The sequence below is a fragment of the Ruditapes philippinarum genome, unplaced genomic scaffold (genome assembly GCF_026571515.1).
Source record: "Ruditapes philippinarum isolate M1 unplaced genomic scaffold, ASM2657151v2 ctg9_1_1_1_1, whole genome shotgun sequence".
Taxonomy (NCBI): Eukaryota; Metazoa; Mollusca; class Bivalvia; order Venerida; family Veneridae; genus Ruditapes; species Ruditapes philippinarum.
Genome location: NW_026865571.1, coordinates 636678 through 659888, shown reverse-complemented (window position 1 = coordinate 659888; position 23211 = coordinate 636678). Strand labels below are relative to the sequence as shown.

The following is a 23211-nucleotide window of genomic DNA, read 5'->3' as shown; positions in this document are numbered from 1 at the left end:
TCTTAAAATGATTTTAATTTCGTACTTAGATATCATGACGCCTTGAAAAACAAATATGTTCAACCAACACACATTAGCTTCTCAATTTCTGAATTCATACTTATTCTATTTTTGTAAAATCTCTTCTCCACCTTTTCATCCTTTGAATCATAAATAACTTTAAAAGTAACTACATTTCGCATTTCATTTGCTTCTGTCTTGCTAACTTTTGACCATTGTGACTGTTACTAATAATTTATGTTCAAGGGCCACAACTCTTCTGCAAAAACAAAACAGACTTAATTGAAATCATCATTTTAAATGATGCCAATGATGAATCTTTCCAGTACATGTACAGTCTAAATGAGATATGTACACAAGCGCAATGAGATGAGATTTAGAAAGGAGTCCAAAGACAAGCTCATATGAAAACTAAATTGAGGGAATAATTCAAGGACTAGTAAGTTTTAAGTGTCAATATATCACAGGATGTGATGTCAAAGAAAATGTGACTATGGCATGATATTACAGTGAACCAACACAATGCAGCTGGACATTGTGCTCACTGCTTTAAGTTGACACTGTCGCCTACATATAATTAAGTCAAGGACTGTTCAAAGTTGATGGTCGTAAAACTTCCTTCTTTGTTGATCTATCAGGAACATCTAAATCAATATTTACTTTTCAATGATTTAAATAAACTGGGTGTGTACAATCCACCACTTAACCTATACTGTATTTAAGATCACTTCCTCACCATACATAAAGACACAGCATCTTCCTTTTCACACCTACAGCCTTAAAATAGTTCATACTTTCATCTTACATAGCTTATATTTTCACACTAACTGTGATATAACTGGGAGAAAATACTCGTAAAAACCTACTAAACAACTCAACAAAAACATCAAATATTACTCATAAAAAGCCTATTTATACTTCTACATAAACACAATCATATGGTTTTTAATTGTTCCTCATTACCTTACTTCATAGACACCCTTTGCCTCCTTGTAAAGGAATGGACTGTAAAACTCATCCTTGAAATATTTTGGCTCAAGGGATGTGTTAAATATATAAAGGATTCTTTTTACAAAACCCTTTAATATCAACCTTATCAGACACTTTTTATGAAATAATAAGCCAAACAAAATCTACATCCAATCATCAAGATCATAAACATTTTTAACCCCATCTGAATAATAGTTCTTTTATGCATAGAATTCTCAATAAGTATCATTTGTCTAATGTAGATTTACTCTGCACTTAAGTTCAGTGCAATAAAATTATTATATAACAGTGTAAGCAGTGTACAGAAATGAACTTCAGGGTATAAATCACTCTGACACTGCCAAAGCAAAAAAATGAATTTCCAGCTCTTTTAAAGGTTGTGAAAGACCTTGGGTGCTCTATGACCACATTACCTCGAGGCAGGAGTAAAAACCTTCATAGAACCACTGATTTTGAAGTTCTTGATTGGATTCCAACCACACTAAATAGCTGCTGATAAAATAATTTATATATATTCAAGCATCAAAACATCAGCACCAAGGGTTTATATATTAAACAATGGTTGTATTGTAGCAGTTCATTGTGACAAAACCTTCATGCCCCAAAGCATGTTATGAGAACCTAATGGCCCTGTGTATATTTTCAGGCATAGATTGGTACCAGGGGTAGAGTCAACCCTCTGTAATCTTGCTGAATGGCTATGTAATGCAAGAAAAGAATTTAAAATCTTCATCAGGATTTGAATAACAGTAGTGATGGGCAAATGAATCAAAATCAGGAATACTAAATAACCTGCAACTGAGACCACTAGAAAATGGTTCTTACAATGCAATTTCAAAGAGCACAACAGGTTTCCAAACATATGGACAAACAAAATCCTGTCTTCCAAAGTTTTAAACAAGAATTCTTTCCTCCAGGAAACAAGGAATTTCCAATCTATTGGGATAAATTGCTTTGAAATCAAAATTCCATACATATAATTACAACTGAACTATATATAACATTTTTATTTACTTTATATTCTCAGGAATGCGTAAACACTGTGGCGGAAATGTTCTCTTGTTCTTGTTACCACGGCACATACCCACATTTTTTTATTTCAGCTTTATCATACAGATTCAGTGAAGCTCGTGAGGGAAAGTCAATAAAAACGTGATTTTAATGTGCAAAATATTTGCCCGATTACTATCTTTGAGGTTTGTTGCTGCGTTATCAATTTAGTAAAATTGCGAAAACTTTCATCCCCAATGGTGAAACTCGTTTTATACCTGCATTCACAGATTGAAGATAGTATGTTATTTAATATCTTTATTGTTAATCACATCATCTGTAACACTTCAATAGGAAGTATTTCAAACATTCTTCTCATTCAACTATTGTAAAAATTTTGAACAAAAAAATGATGTATGTACAAGTTTCTGATTGATATTGAAAACTTGTTCAGGTTTGTCACCTGAACTTCACTGATATCCTTTTTGCATAAATAACAATTCACTGCAGAAAATTCACACATCAAGTCCTTGCTGGGATAAATTAACTTGCCAATGCCACCTGACATACAGTCAGATCAGATGCTAAAATGTTTGTTTGTAAATATTTGAATAATCTAAATATATAGCCCAAATTCAAAGCTGGACAGCACCAAATTTTAATATGGACAAGTCCAAACTCAAACCTCAACAAAGCTTGACAAATAAATTATATTAAGACAGTAAAAAAAGATTTTGCTTAGATAGTATTTTCTTTTTGCATGTAAGCGGTCCCTCAATGTAACACAATTGTAAAAGGTCTTATAGATCCATGTTACACTGCATTTTGTTGAACTAGTTTACTAACAATATTCAGCAGTGACGCATACTATCAGTGAAAGTTGTTTCATTTTATTTCATTGCCTGGCATATGTTCAACTATGATGTTTGACTTACCTTAGGGTTGAGGTCATAAAAATTGTAGTATTTGAATTTCAGCAAGGTGAAGTCATTGTCTCTAACACCTTGTTCCATCAGTGACCTTGAGGAATCCAACCATCTGAAACAAGTAAAGCATAAAATGATACTATTAATATTTAAACTACTGTCTTACTTTTTCCGTAGGTTTTTGAGTCAAATTGAAAGCTTTTGGTCATATGACTATTTCAGTCCTTTGGTTGGTAGAAGAAGACCCCTGATGCACCTGTCCAATATTTATAGAACAATTGATTACCTGAGTAAGATATTGCACCTAGATTGCTTCTTCCTTCCATAAAACATCTACAATACCTCATTAGGAATCGCAAAAGTAGCCATGTACAATATTTTTGTAATTAATTTTTATATTAATGATCACAGGTTCTAACTATATTGCCTGAAGTTGTTTTATATGTTCAACTTACATATTACAGAAACACGTAGAACCTTGAATCATACATAATTTCTTGTTGTTTTCCCTTTGGCCTAAATAAGTCTATGTGTCTAAAATTTGAAATTTGTAAAATTTCACAAGACATGAACATAAAAGCCTTTTTTCATTCAATGAGATCATTTTTTCATGTTAAAGACCAGCAAAAAAATCAAAATATTTTTATATTGCGTAATAAAATGTCAACAAAATGTGTCAACCATTTCAATCAAGCGCTACTTTTACGTATAATTTTTGTAGTACTTAATTTTGAGAAGCTTAACATGTCAACGTACATAGTTATATACTAGCCAAGACTGGTGAATGTGACATGATAATGAATAAATAACAAAAAGACTTTTATCCACTTTTATCTCCCGAAGTTATGAAATGGACTTGCCCTGAATTAAATAAGAGAACTGTTCATTATCAATAAAAGATATTTCAACATCATATTACTATAAAAATATGCAGGCCTACACAAAAGGCTTTATTCTAGATGAAAAGTTATTGGGGAATACCAAGAAAAAGTTTTCATTTCCTTTCAAACTCATTTTAGAGAATTTCTTGTTTTAATATTACTTATTTATGTACCCTGAAGCTTTCAGCGGAAACATATTGAAGGGAATTTAAGACTTTGCAGTTGACTACTTATTTTTTACTATTTAGACTTAAATAAACCAGAATGCAAGCTGCCCTAATGTAATGCTTAGAACAGCCTCTGCCAGCCTGCACTTCAAACTGCACATCCATAACTGATCTCTATACAGCTTGCTACATTTATTCAAGCTTTTTTTACATTTAAACCCTTTAAAGATTCCAAAACTCAAAGCACAGTTACAGAAATTTCAAGATTGGTGAAAGGTTAATATATTTTTATCAGGATCACACAGGTTGTAGTAATGCAGGAACTATATGTTTCTGGTGAGGATCATAACATTGTTATCTGATAACAGGATAAAGTATGTACTAACATATGTACCTGGATGACCAGTCTGACCTATGTCAGATTATTTTATAAAGGTATTTATATATACAAATAATAGATTATCATGTGGTAAGTACCCTATATATTTTATAAAGGTATACAATTAGAAATGGTGCCCTCAAGTACTGCAGTATTTAATATTTCTATCAATTTTTTTAGAATGAAAAGGAGTTAGTTTTCACTGACTTAAGTTACTGGTATTGCTTGCTGCATCTTAACTTTAAAGTACATATAATTATCAAAGTTAAGTAACTGATCAAATACAATATTTTTTCAGGTCAATCTCCCATGTTAAAAGGTGGCGCTACATATGCAAATCAGCACATTAGGATTACTGCAATACCAACAGCAGGGACAACAATATATTACATGCAAATAATAGGGAGAATTAATGAATTTTTTCAATCAGTATGCAAGTGTTTAGGGATGGGTGGAGTTTCAATAAGTTATCTCTACACAGCCCTTGAACAATAAGAGGTCTTGGCATATTGTTTTATGTAATTTTTATCATGGCAGGAAATACTGGATGCATGTTTTATCTGCATCAGAGATATGAATAATTTATATTTATTTAGCAGTCAAACTGATATGCACTTTATATATCTAAGTCCTAGTATCCTATGATGTGAAAAATAACAATATTAACCCTTAACCTGCTGAAACCGAACATTATAAGCCTTTGTTATAGTCTGTAGTCTGACCAGGCTCGATACTGTTCGTAGCTTGATTTTTTTATTTTTTATTTTTAGTTTTTTGTACTATTCCCCTGAAATTTTGAATGGACAGATCAAAAATTCAAATTCAAAGTTGGTCAAATTCATTAAAATTCAGCATGTTATTTGGGTTTTGCCAAAAACCTTTCAACCTGTACGCTAAGAATGTCTGTATATACCCAGATTCCTTACATACCTAATGTTATTTATGTCTTTTAAAGGGTATTTAGAAAAATAAAGAGCTTATGTCACTTCAGCATTATTTTAATTTGCTACAGTATCTGTATTAAGTTACAACTGACCTGCTCCGAAACTTACTACTTTATACTATAAGAATGATATTAAATATTGATAAGATCAAAATAAAAGAATCTATACTTGTCATATGAACACCAGTAGTGCATGTAAGGTCACAAATGTTTACATTATCATAATAATACTCTATCATGTGTCTTGGCAAAAAATAGGTCAGATGACCTATATTATTATTTTCATATTTAAATTGTGCCTTCGTCCTATTTTGACAGATATACAAGTAGTCATTAAATCTATCTCACAGTCTTGTCTGCTTGCCAACATCGGTTTACTTTGATAGATATAAGTGTCAACACTGTGCATGTATATCATCCTTAACCTAAACTCAAGATATCACTGGAATTTATATGAGTTCGCATTTCTGTCTCAAAAGAGATTTTTTTTTCATTTTTCGCAGCCGAAGCAGCTTTTTCTTAGAATTTCTTGAATTGATGAAATTTACAGCCGGTTTCTTGTCTATTGAAAAGGAATATAAAAAATATCCTAACAAATTTGTTCAAAGAAGAAAATAAATCAGTGTTTCTGAACCTGGTGCAAATTCCATTCATACATTCCAGTTATATATTTCAGATAAATATATCATCCACAGATGGAAATGGTGCAATGGTGCATCAGTAAACGGCAATTTTGATGTTTCAGACTTTTTTATATCATGTGATAAAAAGAATCTTAGCTGTCACATCATATAGACTAACATATAGATATATCATTTGGCATGCCAGAGGTTTGCTTTCTAACACCCCAATACTAATTCCATGTAAGACTATAGGAACTTATTCCATGTAAGACTATATGAACTTATTTTATGCAAGCCTATAAGGAAATGACAGCTCATAAGATTCTTTAGATGTACATGTATTATATACTGCACTTAATCATCATTGATCAGTCAATAACTTCTGACCCTTATGTATGCTTACTTGTTTTGTATAACACAATGGAAGTGACAAAAAATGAACTTAATTTTCACATATTTGGGGTAAATTGTGTTACCTTGAATCTAGAAAAATAACCAATACTTACGCATAATTTACTCTAGCCTTTTCCAGGAGGTTTTTTGGTCTATTCAAGTACTGGAAAGCTTCTTTAGTTGTTACTGGCGGACTATTTGCAAGGGCTGACTCCATGGCACTCTCGAATGACAAACTGTACATGGACCCTGGTGACATGGTCCCATTCATCATACTAAGGTTGCCATTAGGGGAAAGGGTATTATAGGGACTGCCTGGGGTACCGGGGGTTCCAGGCATGTGTTGTAATGTATTCTGGAAAAGAAAACACATTTTTCATTGTAATTTTTCAAACAAATTCTGCATGTACTATTTTTTTTCGAACTTTCAGTCCTATTTAATGCCACTTCCATAGTAAAATGGTGTCTTTTCAGCTGTAATTGGTGAAGGAAAAACACCATGTGCTCTTGACATTGCATTTTTTAGAGAATAGGCATGCGCCTCAGGATAGAACTGCTGACTTTTAGCAAGCTGCTACCTAGCTGCAATTAGCTGCTGAAACAAAAATTTCATTTAAATATTTGATACATTCTGTATACTCAACAGTTAAAAGAGATCATAGAAAATTTCACATATATATCAAACTTCTAGAAAAAGTTGAGTACAATAAACAGATAAACTATGATATATAAGCAAGTTTTGATTTCTAATTCTGTTCAATTTCACTAGAAACAGTTAACACATAAAATTCATTGGGATTTCCATTTTATCTTCAAAATTTAATAAGGAAATACTGCAGAGAATCAAAGATGAACATCTTGATCATAAATATACACAATTAGCTGACATAGATGTTAGAATTTATATCAATAGTTTATATTGTGTTTTTCAAAATCTGTAATTCATGAACAACTGTCATGATTTTGTGACAGAAATATGTATGTTTGTTCTTATAAGTTAAGAGATCTGTCATAGCTGCTTAGTTAGTAATTTTGAATAAACAGAATGTTATTTAGGTTTCAGTAATGCCTAGGAAAGTACTAACTTCATTAGGTGCAAATAATCAATGTCATTATGCAAGGGCAAATAGAATTCTCATTATTCAAACAAAAGTAAAGGAGTTATGGTTCTTGGCCTACATGTTAGTTCTATGATAATAAGAAATTATATACACCTTCAAAGAATAATGTAGAGAAAATTAACTAAATAGTAACCTTTATTAGTGCTAACATCAAAGGTTTGAAATACTGCACCCTTACGTAACAAAGCAAACTTTGAATACAAAAAATTCAAAAAAAAAATTTTTGTTCACAAAAGCTATAAAACTGCCAAACTGTTAAAAAAATATTTTCAAGGTTTTATTACTGAATGAAATGTAAACACAGAGGGTAAACATAAATTACACCATTGTATATAAGACCTGATATGGTTAAATTTAATGTAATTTTCTCTAATTCATCATCATCAAAAACACATACTCTATAACGAGGCTTTGATTCAATACTAATGAGAGAATAACCTGCTTTGAATTATCTGGTATGGTAGAAAATTTTCATGTTTTATTATCAGAGTAAATATATATTTTACGAGGTCAACCTTAAAAACTTTGCATGCGGATGGAGTTACTGTTGTGATACCTGCTTCTTTATTCCATACAAAACTTTTTGATGTTATAGAAGACTCAGTTTGAATGTACTCTGTATATGCTTATTTTAGCCAGATAAATAATTATAATAATAAACCAGCCCAGTCCCTCCCATAACATTGTCAATGGATAGTAACAACTAAAACTAAAACAATTTTGAATATATATCCTGCTGGTGGCAACAGATTCTACCAATGGTACCACTGCAGATAAAATTCAGCCGCCACATCCGTGACATCTGATCACGGTCTGCACTTTTCGTTATTCAGTCATTATATATTAAGATTTTTTTCCTGAAAATGATGAATGGTTTTGCACATATTGAACTACACAACAGTAAATGTAAAGAATAGAAAGAATAAAGATATGAAATTCTGAAAATAAACAGAAACTAAGCTTAGCTGAATATCAGGCCTCCTGTGTAAATAGATACAATACTAGGATAAATTTTCAACTCATTTATTACCACATTTTCTGGGTTATTTCTTTTTTTGCTCAAGTTAAAATTTTCCAGGTATAAAAGATATTAGCCAGGTGCAAGTATGAGTTTCATCAGAGATAATGTAACAATGGGGTACTTATATCTGCCAACTGTCAAACCCCTGACACTCTAACCTAATCTTCTCTTTTATACAGGTTATTATAACATTTCCGCCTTGTTTTCTTATTCTGAATCTTAATATAGAGCAATAATTACAATCAAAGCCCCCGTCTTCATCCGTAACCAAATCCAAGCACCAATCTTTACCCATGACCACAGGCTACCATCTTTATCCTAGTCCAACTAATTGTACTACGAGACAAGATATTGTGCTATTTTGAGTCAGTGCAATATCTCCCCTCTAAAAAGCAAATTCTGACCCAGAACGAAAATATCTCAGAATCAAGCTTTGGCACGTCATTACATTTTGACTAATCTTTACCCATGACCCAATCCAAGCCCCCACCTTTACCCACGACAAATACCAAGTCCTTTCTTTACCCATGACCTGCTCAATGCCCCCATCTTTAACCACTACCTAATCAATGCCCCCATCTTTAACCCACAACTCAAATCAATGCCCCCATTTTTACCCACGACCCAATCAATGCTCCCATCTTTACCCACAACCCACTCTACTCCTTCCACTCAAAGAATAGGAGTACTGTAGATCATGATCAGAATGATGAATCCTATAATCTTTTTTTGAAAGATAATCAGTCATCTGATAAACAGATGCAATTTTAATCATTACTGTCTTACTGTTTCTTTAAAATAGAGCAGAGCATGAGGCCGGTAAATTTATTCAGAACAAGAATGGACATTACCCTTTCATACATGTTTTACAGATCATTCAACTTTTTCACAACTTGATTAATGTATATACAGCAAAGGTTTGTCCTGTTTAATATTTATAGATTCCACTAACTTGAGTTGAAAACACTATTTATTTAGGGTTTCATCTTGTACTAAGAATGTGCTAATTGGCCGAAGTCTATGCTGATTAAATAAGCCTGAAATATTTTCAAATACCCTAAAAGAGTCTCTTAATCTCTCCAAAAAAATGACCATACAAAACTCAAATTATGATTTAATTAATAGATTTATCATAGATTTTCAATTCCAAACAGTTCATTGTCAATTTCAGAGCTCTAGCAACTAGGCGATTTAAGCGGCCAAGTTGCCTTAAGTTTCTTAACTTACTTAAGTAAATTAAAGATCAAGGCATTAAATATCTTGCATTATTTGTGTTTTGTCTGGATTCCAGACACAATTTAGACTAGACTGGTATGAATATATACCAGTATTAAACTCATAGCAATTAACCCAATGCCAGCTATGTTTCCAAAATAATGATAATGGCAAAACAAAAGAGATCATTATTATAAGACAGAGCACATGAGCATATGACAGTTTGTAAAACATGTATTTTTATATCTATATTATATACTAAGACAATGCACATAACATAAATAATCATTTCTTCATAAAATATCTGCATAATCTGAATTGAATAACATCCGAATTCAGGGGAAATCCTTTATTGATTGAAGCACAAGATTGATGGGTTATAAAGATAAATTTTTACATTGCATTACTACATTTCTGTATTAAATGTATTTTCCCCATTTTCCTTTGTTCATAGAGAAGTGTATCTCTTTGCCAAGAATTCTTATCAGATAATTATTTCAATATTTCCTGCACACACTGTCTTACAGGCTGATCAGTTTGCATTACAATAGTACAACAGAAGATGGGAGGAACAAAATAATAAACAATTTGTTTTCAGTATTTCTGTTCTTGTAGTTAATAGTAAAATTTATGATATGTTCAACTACTTATAAAGAGCCAATGGCAAACCTGTACATGATGCAGTCTGATCATGCTCTATATAATTGTTATTTTGATATTAAATTTTGTTTCTTCTTGGAATGGACTGTTTCAAATGCAATGCTGGGCTTGCATTATACAAATTATGCAGGTTAATTTTCGTTTTGCTTTATATTATATTAATCAAAAAAACTCTGATTAGTCTTGTTAATCAATTACTTTCATTTAGTATTCTATTTGATTTGATTGACTGATGAATTAATTGACTAATTAATTGACTAAATAATTAATTGATTGATTGATTTTTTTTATTTATTTAGTTATTGATTTTCATTTATTTATTTACTTATTTTTATTTATTTTTTTATTTATTCAAAGTAAGTAAACTATGTAACAAATGTAACATAATACTCCACTCACTCTATCTATCTATCAACTTTTATCATGTTGACATTTTCTGGAGAATTGAGTATGTCAAGTACTGTAAACTGTTGAATATTTCATTTCCTGATTATCAACTACTTATCAACATTGCTTTCAACAAAATGTTCTGGAATAAATTAACTGTTCTTATGACTGCCTCATAAATTATTTACAAAATTTCCGTTAATATCTTAATTTATTCTCCTGATATAGACTTTCTAAATTGCATATCCATAAAATATAGTGGGAAATCCACAATTTTATTATTTTAATAATAATTGTGAAAATATCAGATAACTTTATTTGCACTTGTAGAGATATTTTAAAGCATGCAAGTGACGAATGCCCCCGAAAAGGTTTCTTAAGCATGCTGGTGAAATAAAGTGCTATTTATTGTAAACTTAACACCTTGGGACAAGAGTCATGGATGCTACACAACATCTTGATGTGGTAGACATTTATGCCAAGTTATTTTAAAATCCTTCAATGCATGACAAAGACTAATGTATACCTTTAAACTCCTCTTATGAGCATAAGTAACTAAAACTATTAGTGTGACCTTGACCTTGAAGCTAGGAACATGGGTCTTACAAACAACAATTATCTTGATGTGGTAGACATTTATGCATAGTTATTTTAAAATTCTTCAATGCATGACAAAGTTTGTCCTGACACAAATGTGTGTACCTACAAACTCTAATTGTGAAAAAGTGAACTTCAAAATGGTAGTGTGACCTTGACCTTTGAGATAGGGATGTAATTCTTGGACGCAACACATTGTCTTGATGTGGTAGACATTTGTGCCTAGTTATTTTGAAATTCATTGATTTATGACAAAGTTACAGTCCGGACAAGAATGTGTGTACCTATTAACTCTATTTGGGATAATATGAAACTTCAGAATGTAAGTGTGACCTTGACCTTTGAGGTAGGGATGTAATTCTTGGACGCAACACATTGTCTTGATGTGATAGACATTTATGCCTAGTAATTTTGAAATCCTTCAATGCATGACAAAGTTATAGTCCGGACACGAATGTGTGTACCTATTAACTCTATTTGTGATAATTTGAAACTTCAAAATGTAAGTGTGACCTTGAACTTTGAGGTAGGGATGTGGTTCTCAATGCACGCTTTACACAGTCTTGATGTGGTAGACATTTGTGCCAAGATATTTAAAAATCCCTCAATGTATGACAAAGTTACAGTCCGGACACAAATGAAGTGGGGACAAGACAGACAGTGCGATTTTAAAATGCCTCCCTTTGGGGGGCATAAAAATCACAAAAATATAAAACATTGTCATATATTCAAAAACTTTTCTAAATTCTAAAACCAGTCCAAAGTGCAGATAAACCATTGGTTACTGATGTTAAATATTAGGCATGTGATCAGACACAGCTAATCAAAAAGTATTATTTCACAGACTGGTTTTGAAATGTTTGTAAATCTAGAAATAGTCATTGGGTTAATATTTTCCAACAAATAAAAGGAAAAATAATTAATAATTTACAAACTTTGCACAGATCTCCTGTGGGCAAAATTGTATAAAATGAACAACATATTTTGAACAACAGTCAAAAGAATGAGTGTACAACAGAGTAACATCTAACATGTAAACAGAGTTACAACAACAACAACAACAGTAACAACAATGAACAGTACTCACATAGTCATAGAATTGTCCAAGAGAGATCTAACATAGAATGACAGATAGCAAAACTTTATAGCATATAATGATGATGTATACATAATACAATAAAACTGATCTAGAAGAAAATAAGAAATAGATCTTCATATTACACATGAATGTGTCAGAAAAAAAAACCTCCCAGATTTTGGTAGGTGCTAATTTAACAACAAAACATTGATTTCTACCATAGATATATCAAGGACATTAGTCAGAAATTTGATATTATTCAGAATATAGAAAGAAATATAAATATAGAAATAAATTATAACGATTTGTATCTTTGCAATAAGTAAATCCCCAAACTTCGCAGGCGGCATAGAGTTAAAACAAAAACTCATGTTAAAACATTAAGAAAACTATCAATAACAATAGATTTAGTATGTAATAAAATGGAATTATGAATTAATGTGAAAGAACAGGTAAAGATTCATGAAATACCTTGCTGAAAAATGAAGAAGAAAATGTTACAGAAGTTATACTTACTGAAGGGGATGGTCCCATAGGACTCCTGTTATATGGACTTAATCTATCCAAACTGTTTTGTGAATTATGATGTAAAGTTCCATTTCCATTCACTGTTAAACTGTCATCCAATTTTGAATCTTTCTTCTTCTTCTTATCTTTCTGATTTAATGTTTCTTTTATATTCTTTTTCAAGTCATCCTTATCAAACTTTTTCATCAATGACATTTCCTCTGGGTGCCTTATTCCTGAAAAATTTTAAAAAACAATCCAGTTGAGACTACAGTTTATTATAAATCTAATAGAAAAATAAAGCAATTTGTGTCCTCAAACTTAAGAGAGAGATTTAATTTATATATGGTGGTGGTGTTGGTATTTTTCACTCCTGATCACGGAAGTAAGCCACATTGAATTTACCAGAGCACAGTTCAGCCACTGCATCGTTCATGGGCTGACTGTCAAGCAGTTTACCAGTACTAGTTGCCTTCACCTTCGCATGGAAGTGATTACCTCTGTACATGCAAAAGCAGAGGTACAGTGCCCATGACCATAGAAAGGATTTATGATTAATCACAATGAAAGTGAACTGCGCCCTACGCCCGGGCCGCCCCATTCATATGATCTATATATATTTTTCTTAACACTTAAATACCTGACATTCAACATTTATGCCAGCCTTAAAAAGTTATGTTTTGTTTTGTTGAATTAGCATTCACTTGAAAACTATAGCTATCCAAAATCTAACTTTAAGGGTTCCCAGGCATTGGGTTGGAGCACACAGTTGTAATAAAGGCAATAATATAATTCATAGGACATTAAAGACAATATGTTCAATTTTACAGAATGAAAATATCTATGTATTAAATTGACTATCTAAGAATGTTATATCAGAGAAGAACTTGTCCTGCATCAAATTTGGCTCTGGACCTTCAAAACTGTATGTCTTACTGTATCTCACAATCTATTAATTCTAATATGTTGTCATGGAAATATCAGTGTTACTAGGAAATATATAAATTAATCACCTAGGATACTCTTAAGATTTTACTACATCTTCTTTTTAGTATATTCATCATAAATAGAGTTAGGCTTACATAATCTCTTTAAGGAATTAGCTAAGAATCAGCCCCATTAATTAGTGTGTTTTAATTTCCTGCAAGGTTGTTATAAATTAATGCTTTAAAACATCAAAGAACTTCTGAAATATTTAATGAAGTATTAACAAAAATCTATTTTACTCCCCACCTCCCAACTCCCCAGTGGCATGACCTCATACCTAGGCAATAATATCTTAAAAACAACAACAACAAAAACATTAATGTAAAAACTTTGAATACTTAAAACCAAATAAAGATAACTTAATAATAGAATAATAATGGAAGCAGTAAGGTCAATTTAAGTGATTTAATTTACTTATCAGATTCTATTCTCACCCATGTCCCTAAATAAACCAGAAACACAGTGTTATAATAGCCAGACTTGACAAGGTAATTTTCAACATCATTTGGCATTGTTCCCAGCTAAATTTTTGAGGCTCCATTCCCCAGATAGATTGCTTTTTTTCCAAAGATAAGTTAAAATGTCTGGAAAAAGCAATTTCTATCTTAAGAAATAGTTACCCTTTATATAAGCTATGTTCAACATATTTTGTTAAGCATATTTCAATTTTCCTCGGAATATTTCCTTATGATAAATTATCAAGAAACATGTACAAATTAGCTTTTACATAATGTAACAATTCTTTAGAATGACAAATCCTATAATTATTTCCTTGTGCACTCCTAAAGTATGCAAAACACAGTATGGAAATCTAAAAATTTTTATAGCTTTTAAAACTTTTAAAAAAATTAAAAAATTTTCTATATATTATTAAAAAAGGTTCAGCAGCCTGTTTTTTTTCATTTGTTATTTCTCGCAAAAATTTACCCAAATTATTTTACTTAGCATAAAAGTTTGAAAACCCATTTTTTGCATTTTATTATGTTTTTTAAAGGGTTTAAAGGGTTTTTTTAAAAGGGTTTAAACCCTTTAAATAACACTTTAGGGTAAACTCATAAAAGTCCCTTTTCCAAAGGGAATATCATGATTAAATCCTTAAAACCAATAATATTTTGTTTTTGTTTTGTTTGGTTTGATTAACACAATTTAGGTCATATGGCCCTGAAACAAGAAAGGTGATTTTGGCTACCTCGGGCTGTTACAACAAAATTGATGATGTAGAGGCTAGACAAGTCTATTAATCTGTGAAAAGTCAGCAGGTAAAAAGGTTTGTTTTTTACACAATGAGTCTATCTGTAACAGTTATATCTAAGAAACTTATTAGCTATTGGGAATTACAAGTCACATGTTCAGCATTCCAAGACTTCAACATTTCCATAAAATCAAAAGAACTTCTTGCACAAAAGACATGATAACACCTTACTAATGAGAATCTAATGATCAAGGTCTAAATTCCTAAAATGCTATAGACATCAGGTAAATTTAAAAAGGGCTTTTGTTATCCCCAAAGTAATTTTAAAGGGTTTTAAAACCTTAATAATCTAAAAGGTTTTAAAATGATAACCAGCAAATTTTATCCTAAAAATTAAAAGATTTTAATAATGATTTTCACCTCTTTAAATTAAATGGTAATCTAAAACACTTTTCGTAAACAAAAAAATAAAACTCTCATATAGAAAGACCATAGATTAGAATAAATATGGCTAATGTATTTCTCTGTAACTATTAAGATGTTTAATATTTTGTTAGGTTTTGTTTTTTTCCTCATCATAAAACAAAAATTTGATAGGTCTACTAGTCAGATAAGATTCTCTGGAATTATCTAAGGCTTATGATTCATATCACAAATACATCATATCTTTTATTAATCATATCTTACAGAAATGATGTGTTTTTGCAGAGCTTCATACAAAGATGTTTTTTTCGTGCCACACTACAATTAATACTAGGAATGTTATTATCAGAAACAGTCCTGGCACAACACAAGTCAGTTCAGCTTAGACTGTCTGTTATTCCAATTTGGATACCTTATTGCTGCCACGAAGTTCTTTTTTTATACATTGAAGTTTTTGAAAATTTGGAACAGTTTTGTCTCAGTACCTTGCTTATGATCTTTAATGTTTTACAATCTATATACATTAATGTTTTTCAACTTGGCAGGTCTTAGCAAGTTGTCATTAAACCTATGCATGAGTCCTCTTTCATCAAGTACCAATTAATTCATAAAAAAATCAAGATCAAAAATATCTTTCATTTTACAAAACATTCCACAGAATTTCATGAAAAAAAAATTCTGAACAAAAAACAAACAAACAAACATCAATTCATAAAAAAAATTTAAGATCAAAAATATCTTTCATTTTACAAAACATTCCACAGAATTTCATGACAAAAAAATTCTGAACAAAAAACAAACAAGCAACGAAAAAATAACAATTTCAGAAATGTCCAATGAAACGAACCTTTTGCTAAAAGGAAGAAAATGAATCTATGAATAAAGATGAAAATATGCTGTAAAACATATTAATAGTTCTGTCATATCAAGGATGTAACTGGGAAGATTAATTAAACAATGCCACCTAAGTTCAACAAATCTGGAAATTGGACTTTTTCTAGGACTTCTTCATTACTTCCTCACATTTTCATGACTTCCCTTTTTATAGTTGTTCACATGCAAGCAAACACTTGGTAAGCATTAAAAGTTTTAGATGAAAGGTGATCTATAAATCAATATCTTTATCCACATCATTTTCATTCCCACAAAATTTGTCCAAGCTTCTTATCCATGTGAAAACTTAACCAAGGATAACCAAAAATTGTAAATAATGCTTGTGTTGCCAAGAGTTTAAAATACAAAATGAAATTCGTCATCTATAACAAATACCTTACAAACATGACACTATTGATGTTATTCATAAAAAATATAATATGTTTCATGGATTTTACAACTTTGAGATATTAAAACATTAAAACAGAAATTTAGAAGATTTTCAGTACAGTTTTGTTGATATTTTTTTGAACACAGAAATACAAGTTATTCAAATTTATCCAAAGAAAGAAGTCTTTTAAATAATATCAAGAAAAAAAATCTGAACGTAAAGGTAGCAATTTGTCATCACAGTGTTTCCTTTATGACTTTCCAACAATGTAGTTTATGAATAAAATTTGTAACAAACACTTCTATATGTGATGGTAGAATGTTTTATAATATAAACAAGGTCTTGTTCAACTTGGTGACAAAAATATTTTTATGATTAATATAAAATCGATATATATCGGTTCAAATAACACAGAAAAACTTGTGCTAACAACTTGCTGAGTCAATAAAGAATTTCATATTAACAGTTTTATTTCAAAACATCAAACAAGACTGGGTAGAATAAACAAACATTGATTGCACTAGAAATTTCAACATTATCAACTTAAAATACTTTAGATAATCCACAGAATGTTCTTTTTTATCTAACAAGGTTTTGTAATTTAACTGTGATATCCCTTTTTTTGGTAACCATCATTTTAAAAAGAACTTTAGTATCTTTCCTATTTATTATCTTCCTCCCCAGGGTTTTTTTAATATTAATGTTTAAGAAGGAAAAACAATTTTTGCTTACCAAACGTCCACCTAATAATTTTTTTTTTTTAAAAATTTTTGTTAACCCAAAAATTTAAAATGGGGGGAAAAAACCCCTTTAAACCCGCTAAATTTGCCTTTGAAATTTTCCCCCGGGTTTTTAAATTTTAAACAGTTCCCCTTCAAATTTTAAGGGATTTCTATACAATTATGTACTAGTCAAAATATATTGATGTGCCAAAGCTTGATTCTGAGATATTTTCGTTCTGGGGCAGAATCTTGTTTTAGAGGCGAGATATTGCCCAGACACAAAAATAGCACAATATCTCGTCACATAGTACAATTAGTTGGACTAAGCCAAGTACCATCAGAGCGCAGGTTGGCCTGGCCCTTCAATGGTGGCAATTTTAGGCTCATCATCTTCAGTTCAAGCAGGTTAAGGGTTAAAGATTCCCTACCAAATGAACAAGGAGATTAAGACATAAATTATAATGAAGCAAAAATTGGCACTGAGACTGACAGGATCAATGACTTTAACCAATATAAGATGGACAATTTTCTTTCATATCCAACAGTTTATTTATATGATAACATATTTCAAATTCTCTCTTCAGGATGGTCTATAAGGCCTGCACCCAGAAAAATCTGAAGATATTTAGATATTGACGTAACATAAAAGATAACCCCCAAAACTGGGAATTTAAGCCCCTTTTTTCCCAGAAAAAAGTTTTTTTGTAAAAAATTGGGAAAGGGAACCCCCATTTATTCAATGACTCCCGCCGAAAATAGTTTTGGCAATAATTCTAAGGTATTGCTGATTACATTTAAAGAGGGGAGGTTTTATCACTGTTTAAACCCTCAAGCCAAAATGGCTTTTCAGTTCCCACAGAAAAACCCCTTGGCAACAAAAATCATTTGGGCCCGTTCTCACAAAAGAAACATGCTTCCTGTCCGGGGGATAGAAAAGTCAAACCCCTTAAAACCCCTTGTCCCAAAAAATACATGATAATAAAATGCTATGATAGTTCCCTTTTTTGTTTCTTTGCAAAATTTTATCAAATTTAAATTTATTTTACTTTTGATACCCAAAAACCCCCATTTTTAGCAGGAAGACATTTTAAAAGCAGCCAATAGTTCAGAGCTTTGTCACTAATCATTATACATAGTGGGTCTGAAAAGTTTTTTCCGATAGCCTTTTTTGTTTCTAAGCCTATTTTCTGCTGCCTCCCAAAGCCACTGGGGCCTCATTTCTGGGAAATCTTTTATTGGGTGTTAAACCCCCTTTTTTCTGCAGTCTTATTGTTGGAGGCCCGTTGCCCCGCAAGTTTTATTGCTGCTAGCCCTCAATGCCACTAGCCCTCATTGCAGTTAGCTCTCAATCGTTGGTGCTTGCCCTGTTTGCCACTAGCCCTGATTGTTGCTAGCCACATTTGCACTATATGAAGCCCGATTGCCGCTGCAGTAGCCCTCATTGGCATTAACTCTCAAAGAGTTATTATGATGATATGTGAACTAAATGATATTGTGATGTTGGTATATTTATACAGGTGAGGTATATCTAATCATTATATTTAAATTAAACATAAAGTTTATGATATATATGCCTCAATTCTAAATGCATGCATCAGTAAGTGCGACAAATAAACAAATTACGACATCATTCAAGATTTATCTGATTCAGTACCGATTTATGCTTTATTAATCTTAACACATAGACCTATTCAAATGATTTATCAAATGGGGAAAAAAATTGCAGACATATTTAGATGCATATTTAAATCAGCTTTATCACCTGCATTTAAATGTAAATTAATTGCCTGATGAAGTTTATTATCGTTTCCTTATATGTCCCATTCTGAAGTGCTCTTAAGATAGAAAGAATTTTGTTTTTTGCTAAAGCTTTCGTCTGACAAGCATTGAAAACTCCTTCTGCTAAAAACTTGCATATATAGATAATACTGGTATAAAGTGAATTTTATATTAATATATTTGCAGTATTTCAGTAGTTAAAATCTTATGTATATCTAGTTTGAATGCTGTAGGTTTGAATCCAGCTATTGACCTGGAATTTTTTTATAAAAGGAAGCTAACCTGCCAGGTTACAGAAGATTGCTAGGCATGGAGGCATCCATTAACATAAAATTGCCTTCAAGCAATACTTTATAGGTACTCTAATTATAAATTATGAAGTTTTCATTGCATTTATTGAATTATTATATTAATTTTGTTATCCTTTACTCGAGTTTTTATTGACTTGACCCAGAAACTATGGAGTAGAGTGTCAACAAATGTTTTATTCAGCATCTGTATTTTTATACAGTATATTACATGGTATGTAAACAGACACAATCACTTCATATCAATAGTTTGGTGGTTAACCCCAAACAGACTAAGATTTTCCTTTCACAGGGGTAGGAGATTGTGTGAAGAAAAAAAAACTCATTATAATACTTTATAAAACTAACATAGCAATAATGTAAAGTAATAAATTGGAAACCCTCCCTTAATACAATCCTTAAATAAAGTTTGCAAAAACTCTAAACAGTTCAACGTCAACCAATGTAATGTTAACAAAAGCTATATCATCATATCCATAACCATTGCTGACTTGTTATTATGACATTGACGCCTTTCCTATTTGTTATTACCAAAAGCATGGCGCGAATCCTTTTCAACCAAACTGTCTCTCAATACAAATGTTCTTTTATTTCCCTGGGAAAACTTATGAATTCCAATATTGGTAATAGCCTTGGATTGATTGGATATCACTTTCAGTGTCAACTGCTAACGTCGTGTTCGCTCAGTTTTTAAATTACAGCCGCTGAGCCTGATAAATTCTGTTGTTGATCGAATTATGAACAGTGGATAACACAGAGATCAATTTTGTCAGCAAGAAAAAAAGTGCAAAAAACTGATTGGAGGACGTTATCATGCGGTTTGTAAAAACTGTTCAACTTCGTGTTTAATGACTTTTCTTAGAACCAATAAGGGCCAAAATAGAAAAATGTGGACTAATGGCCCAAGGGGGCCAAAAAATTTTTTTTTCAATTTTTTTTTTTTTCCTTTTAATCTAACAATTTAATAGTTGAAAAATCTCTTAATTTGAGGTTCATGACCAAAATATGATTCATCATATAAACAAATGATAATATTTTGATAATTCAATAAATGAGCTACTTCAACTGTATAAAAGCCCCTTTGTCCAGACTGGCACTGGGTTATTACAGGCTTGGGCCGTGCCACTATTCTGGTTTGGCAAAGGGCCCAAAATTACTTAAATTTTTCCAGAGTTTTAGGAATAAATTTTTTACTCACCAAATTTTTCCTTACAGAGGAAACTGCTACTGAATGAAAATTGTTCCCAAAGAACTAAAATCAGGTCTCATATCGAGAATTTGTAAGTCCGGTAACTGAACACGTAGATTTTTATGCATTGGCGTAAAGTGAAGTTTTGCGTCAGCTTGAACACCGTACTGATCCAACGTTGACCTTGACCTCTTCAGCCATCTGTTTTTGTCTGGCCACCATAACGCATGATCTGACCAGTCCATTGCGATATCTGTAAAATAAAGACAATAGTGATTACAAGGTCGTAACATAATGCAAATATGACAATTACCCAATAGAACGTTCCGGAACTAATTAATTAAAACACACAATGTTCTATTTGATTGGAAGTAATTCTGCAATAAAATTGAAGATTTATTGGCCTGCTTTAGGTGCATCAATCTGCCACTAATTCCTTTTTAATGCATTTAAAATCTCATAGACAATAAATTTAACATAAAACAGACGTCAGGGGCTATAACTTTGGGATAAAACTCTTAGTCTTGAGAACATAAGATGGAGCCTTATCATAATTATGCATAATATCATGCCATTGTTCTTGGAGGAAAGAGCTGAATTAATGTTCACATTTTATAATGCTCTCTAATGCATGCAATATAAAATAATCAGGTTTTTATTATAATGCAATGTAAATTGGTGCCAAAAATGCAATGAATGTCTTTTGTGAAAAAAAAGGAGATAATTTAAGAAAGTTATATGAATTTTACTGATCAATCCTCTTTTAATTCTTTTTTCCCCGTTATTTTTGAAACAGCTTTTTTTCTAGTTCTTTTATTATTCCAGTATTATCAACTATATTCATCTATGGGTCACAGGTATTCTTTCTACTTGTAGGTGAAGGCAAGGACAGCTGATGGGTTCATGCAAGTACAAATTAGGCTAAAATTAGTTAATGGAATTTTAGCATACTATGATATAATATGTCATAAAATTTATGTGTTGTCATTTTAATGGGTTCTTGTTTGTCACGAGTCGTAAGGAATCCCACTGCTGTGAACTGCAGTTAAACTTGAAAACCATTTCATAATCTTAGCAAAAAATAGACAAGTGTTTTAAATTCTGTAATATAAGATTTAGATGAGAAAAAAACAACAACCACAAAAAACCTGTTATATACTATGCTTGTATACAATGACACAAATTTTGACAAACAAAACCATGAAAGGTAACGTAGGTGCTTGAAATATAAAACAGTATCATGTAAATCGGGGGAATTAATTCTAGTAATCATAATTTTATATATCTAATTATACCAAGAGTTTAAATTTTGAGAAAAAAGTGGGAATTTTCCAGTAGAAATGCATCTCGGGGGTTTTTTATTTTATAAAATTTTTGGAGGTTTGATTTTTTGTATAGGGTTTGGGAAATGAAAAAAAAAAACATACAAAATGCAAACAAGAACATAAACTAAAAACCCTAAAAAAAGGACTTTAAGACATTTGTTGACAAACAAACCCCTGCAAAAGATTTGCACTTTTTTTTTAAATCTATTTTTACAGCTACCCCCATCCCCTAACAAGCTTACTATGTAACATTGTTAATGCATCTACAAAATTTTACCTACATATTCTACATGAATTATTTTTCTTGCCTTGGAGCAAATTATACAGGTATAAAAAGGTGAAAACTAGACCAGTCGTGTTTTTAAAATTTTAATACCTATACAAGTAGTTACAACATACATTTAGTTTACCTGTGAATATTTATATTTAATTAAGAGTTTAGTATGCCACAGGAATGTTTGCGGTTGACAATGGTATAATAGTAAAATTAAAAGGTGTACCAACAGAGTAAAATTTTACTGTAAATACAGGATCACAGACATTCGGCAATACTATATATATTTTATATAGTAAACGGTTGCTGGATAGTAATTTTGTTCTTTATGATCAAGGGGTGATAATTTTACAATAATTTGACCATTATTGGCATGGCAAACGCCTGTGTATAGGATGAGTTGATTTAATCCTTACCCCACTAAACATCCTTCAATCTGAACTAAACCATTTTATCATTTCAAAATATATACTAACAGTGCAAGTGTAGACCATGATTAGGTGCCACTAGCTACAGGTCATGTTGCAGTTTACAAATTTGCAAGCATCTAGTTCCAATTTCATAGCAGGACAAATTCAATCCATAACATCAAGTTACTCAAGTAAAGAGGGAAGGCCTGGGAAATACCAGAAAACTTTCCAAAAAGAAAACAGGGTTTTATTTTCATTTTTTTACTAATGCACTACTATGAAAGTACATGTAGAAGATATAGGTCCTTTTCTGGTCCTTCGGGATCATTGAGTAAAGCACTATCAAGTGTCGAGAACTGAGTACTGCTCAATCAAAACCGAGTCTGCAATCATGCAATTTTTTCTGTTTTTGAGGGATTACTGTGTGCAACAATGTTGAAATGCCTTCTTTAAATGGCAG

At 31.4% G+C, this 23211-nt stretch overlaps 1 protein-coding gene across 2 annotated transcripts in view; it reads right to left on the bottom strand.

Annotated features, from left to right (window-relative positions):
* Nucleotides 1-23211, bottom strand: part of LOC132729570 (fermitin family homolog 2-like) — a 54444-nt gene that overhangs the window by 14802 nt on the left and 16431 nt on the right. The window contains exons 3-9 of one of the 2 annotated variants that reach the window (XM_060715353.1): nt 20782-20995; nt 19377-19394; nt 13915-13922; nt 12888-13114; nt 12381-12407; nt 6406-6647; nt 2916-3018 (exon numbers count right to left, since the gene is read on the bottom strand). In XM_060715353.1, the coding sequence (XP_060571336.1) occupies nt 2916-3018; nt 6406-6647; nt 12381-12407; nt 12888-13114; nt 13915-13922; nt 19377-19394; nt 20782-20995 (839 nt within the window). Of the gene's footprint in view, nt 1-2915; nt 3019-6405; nt 6648-12380; nt 12408-12887; nt 13148-13914; nt 13923-19376; nt 19395-20781; nt 20996-23211 lie in introns of those variants that run through there. The other variant, XM_060715352.1, reaches the window with a different exon arrangement.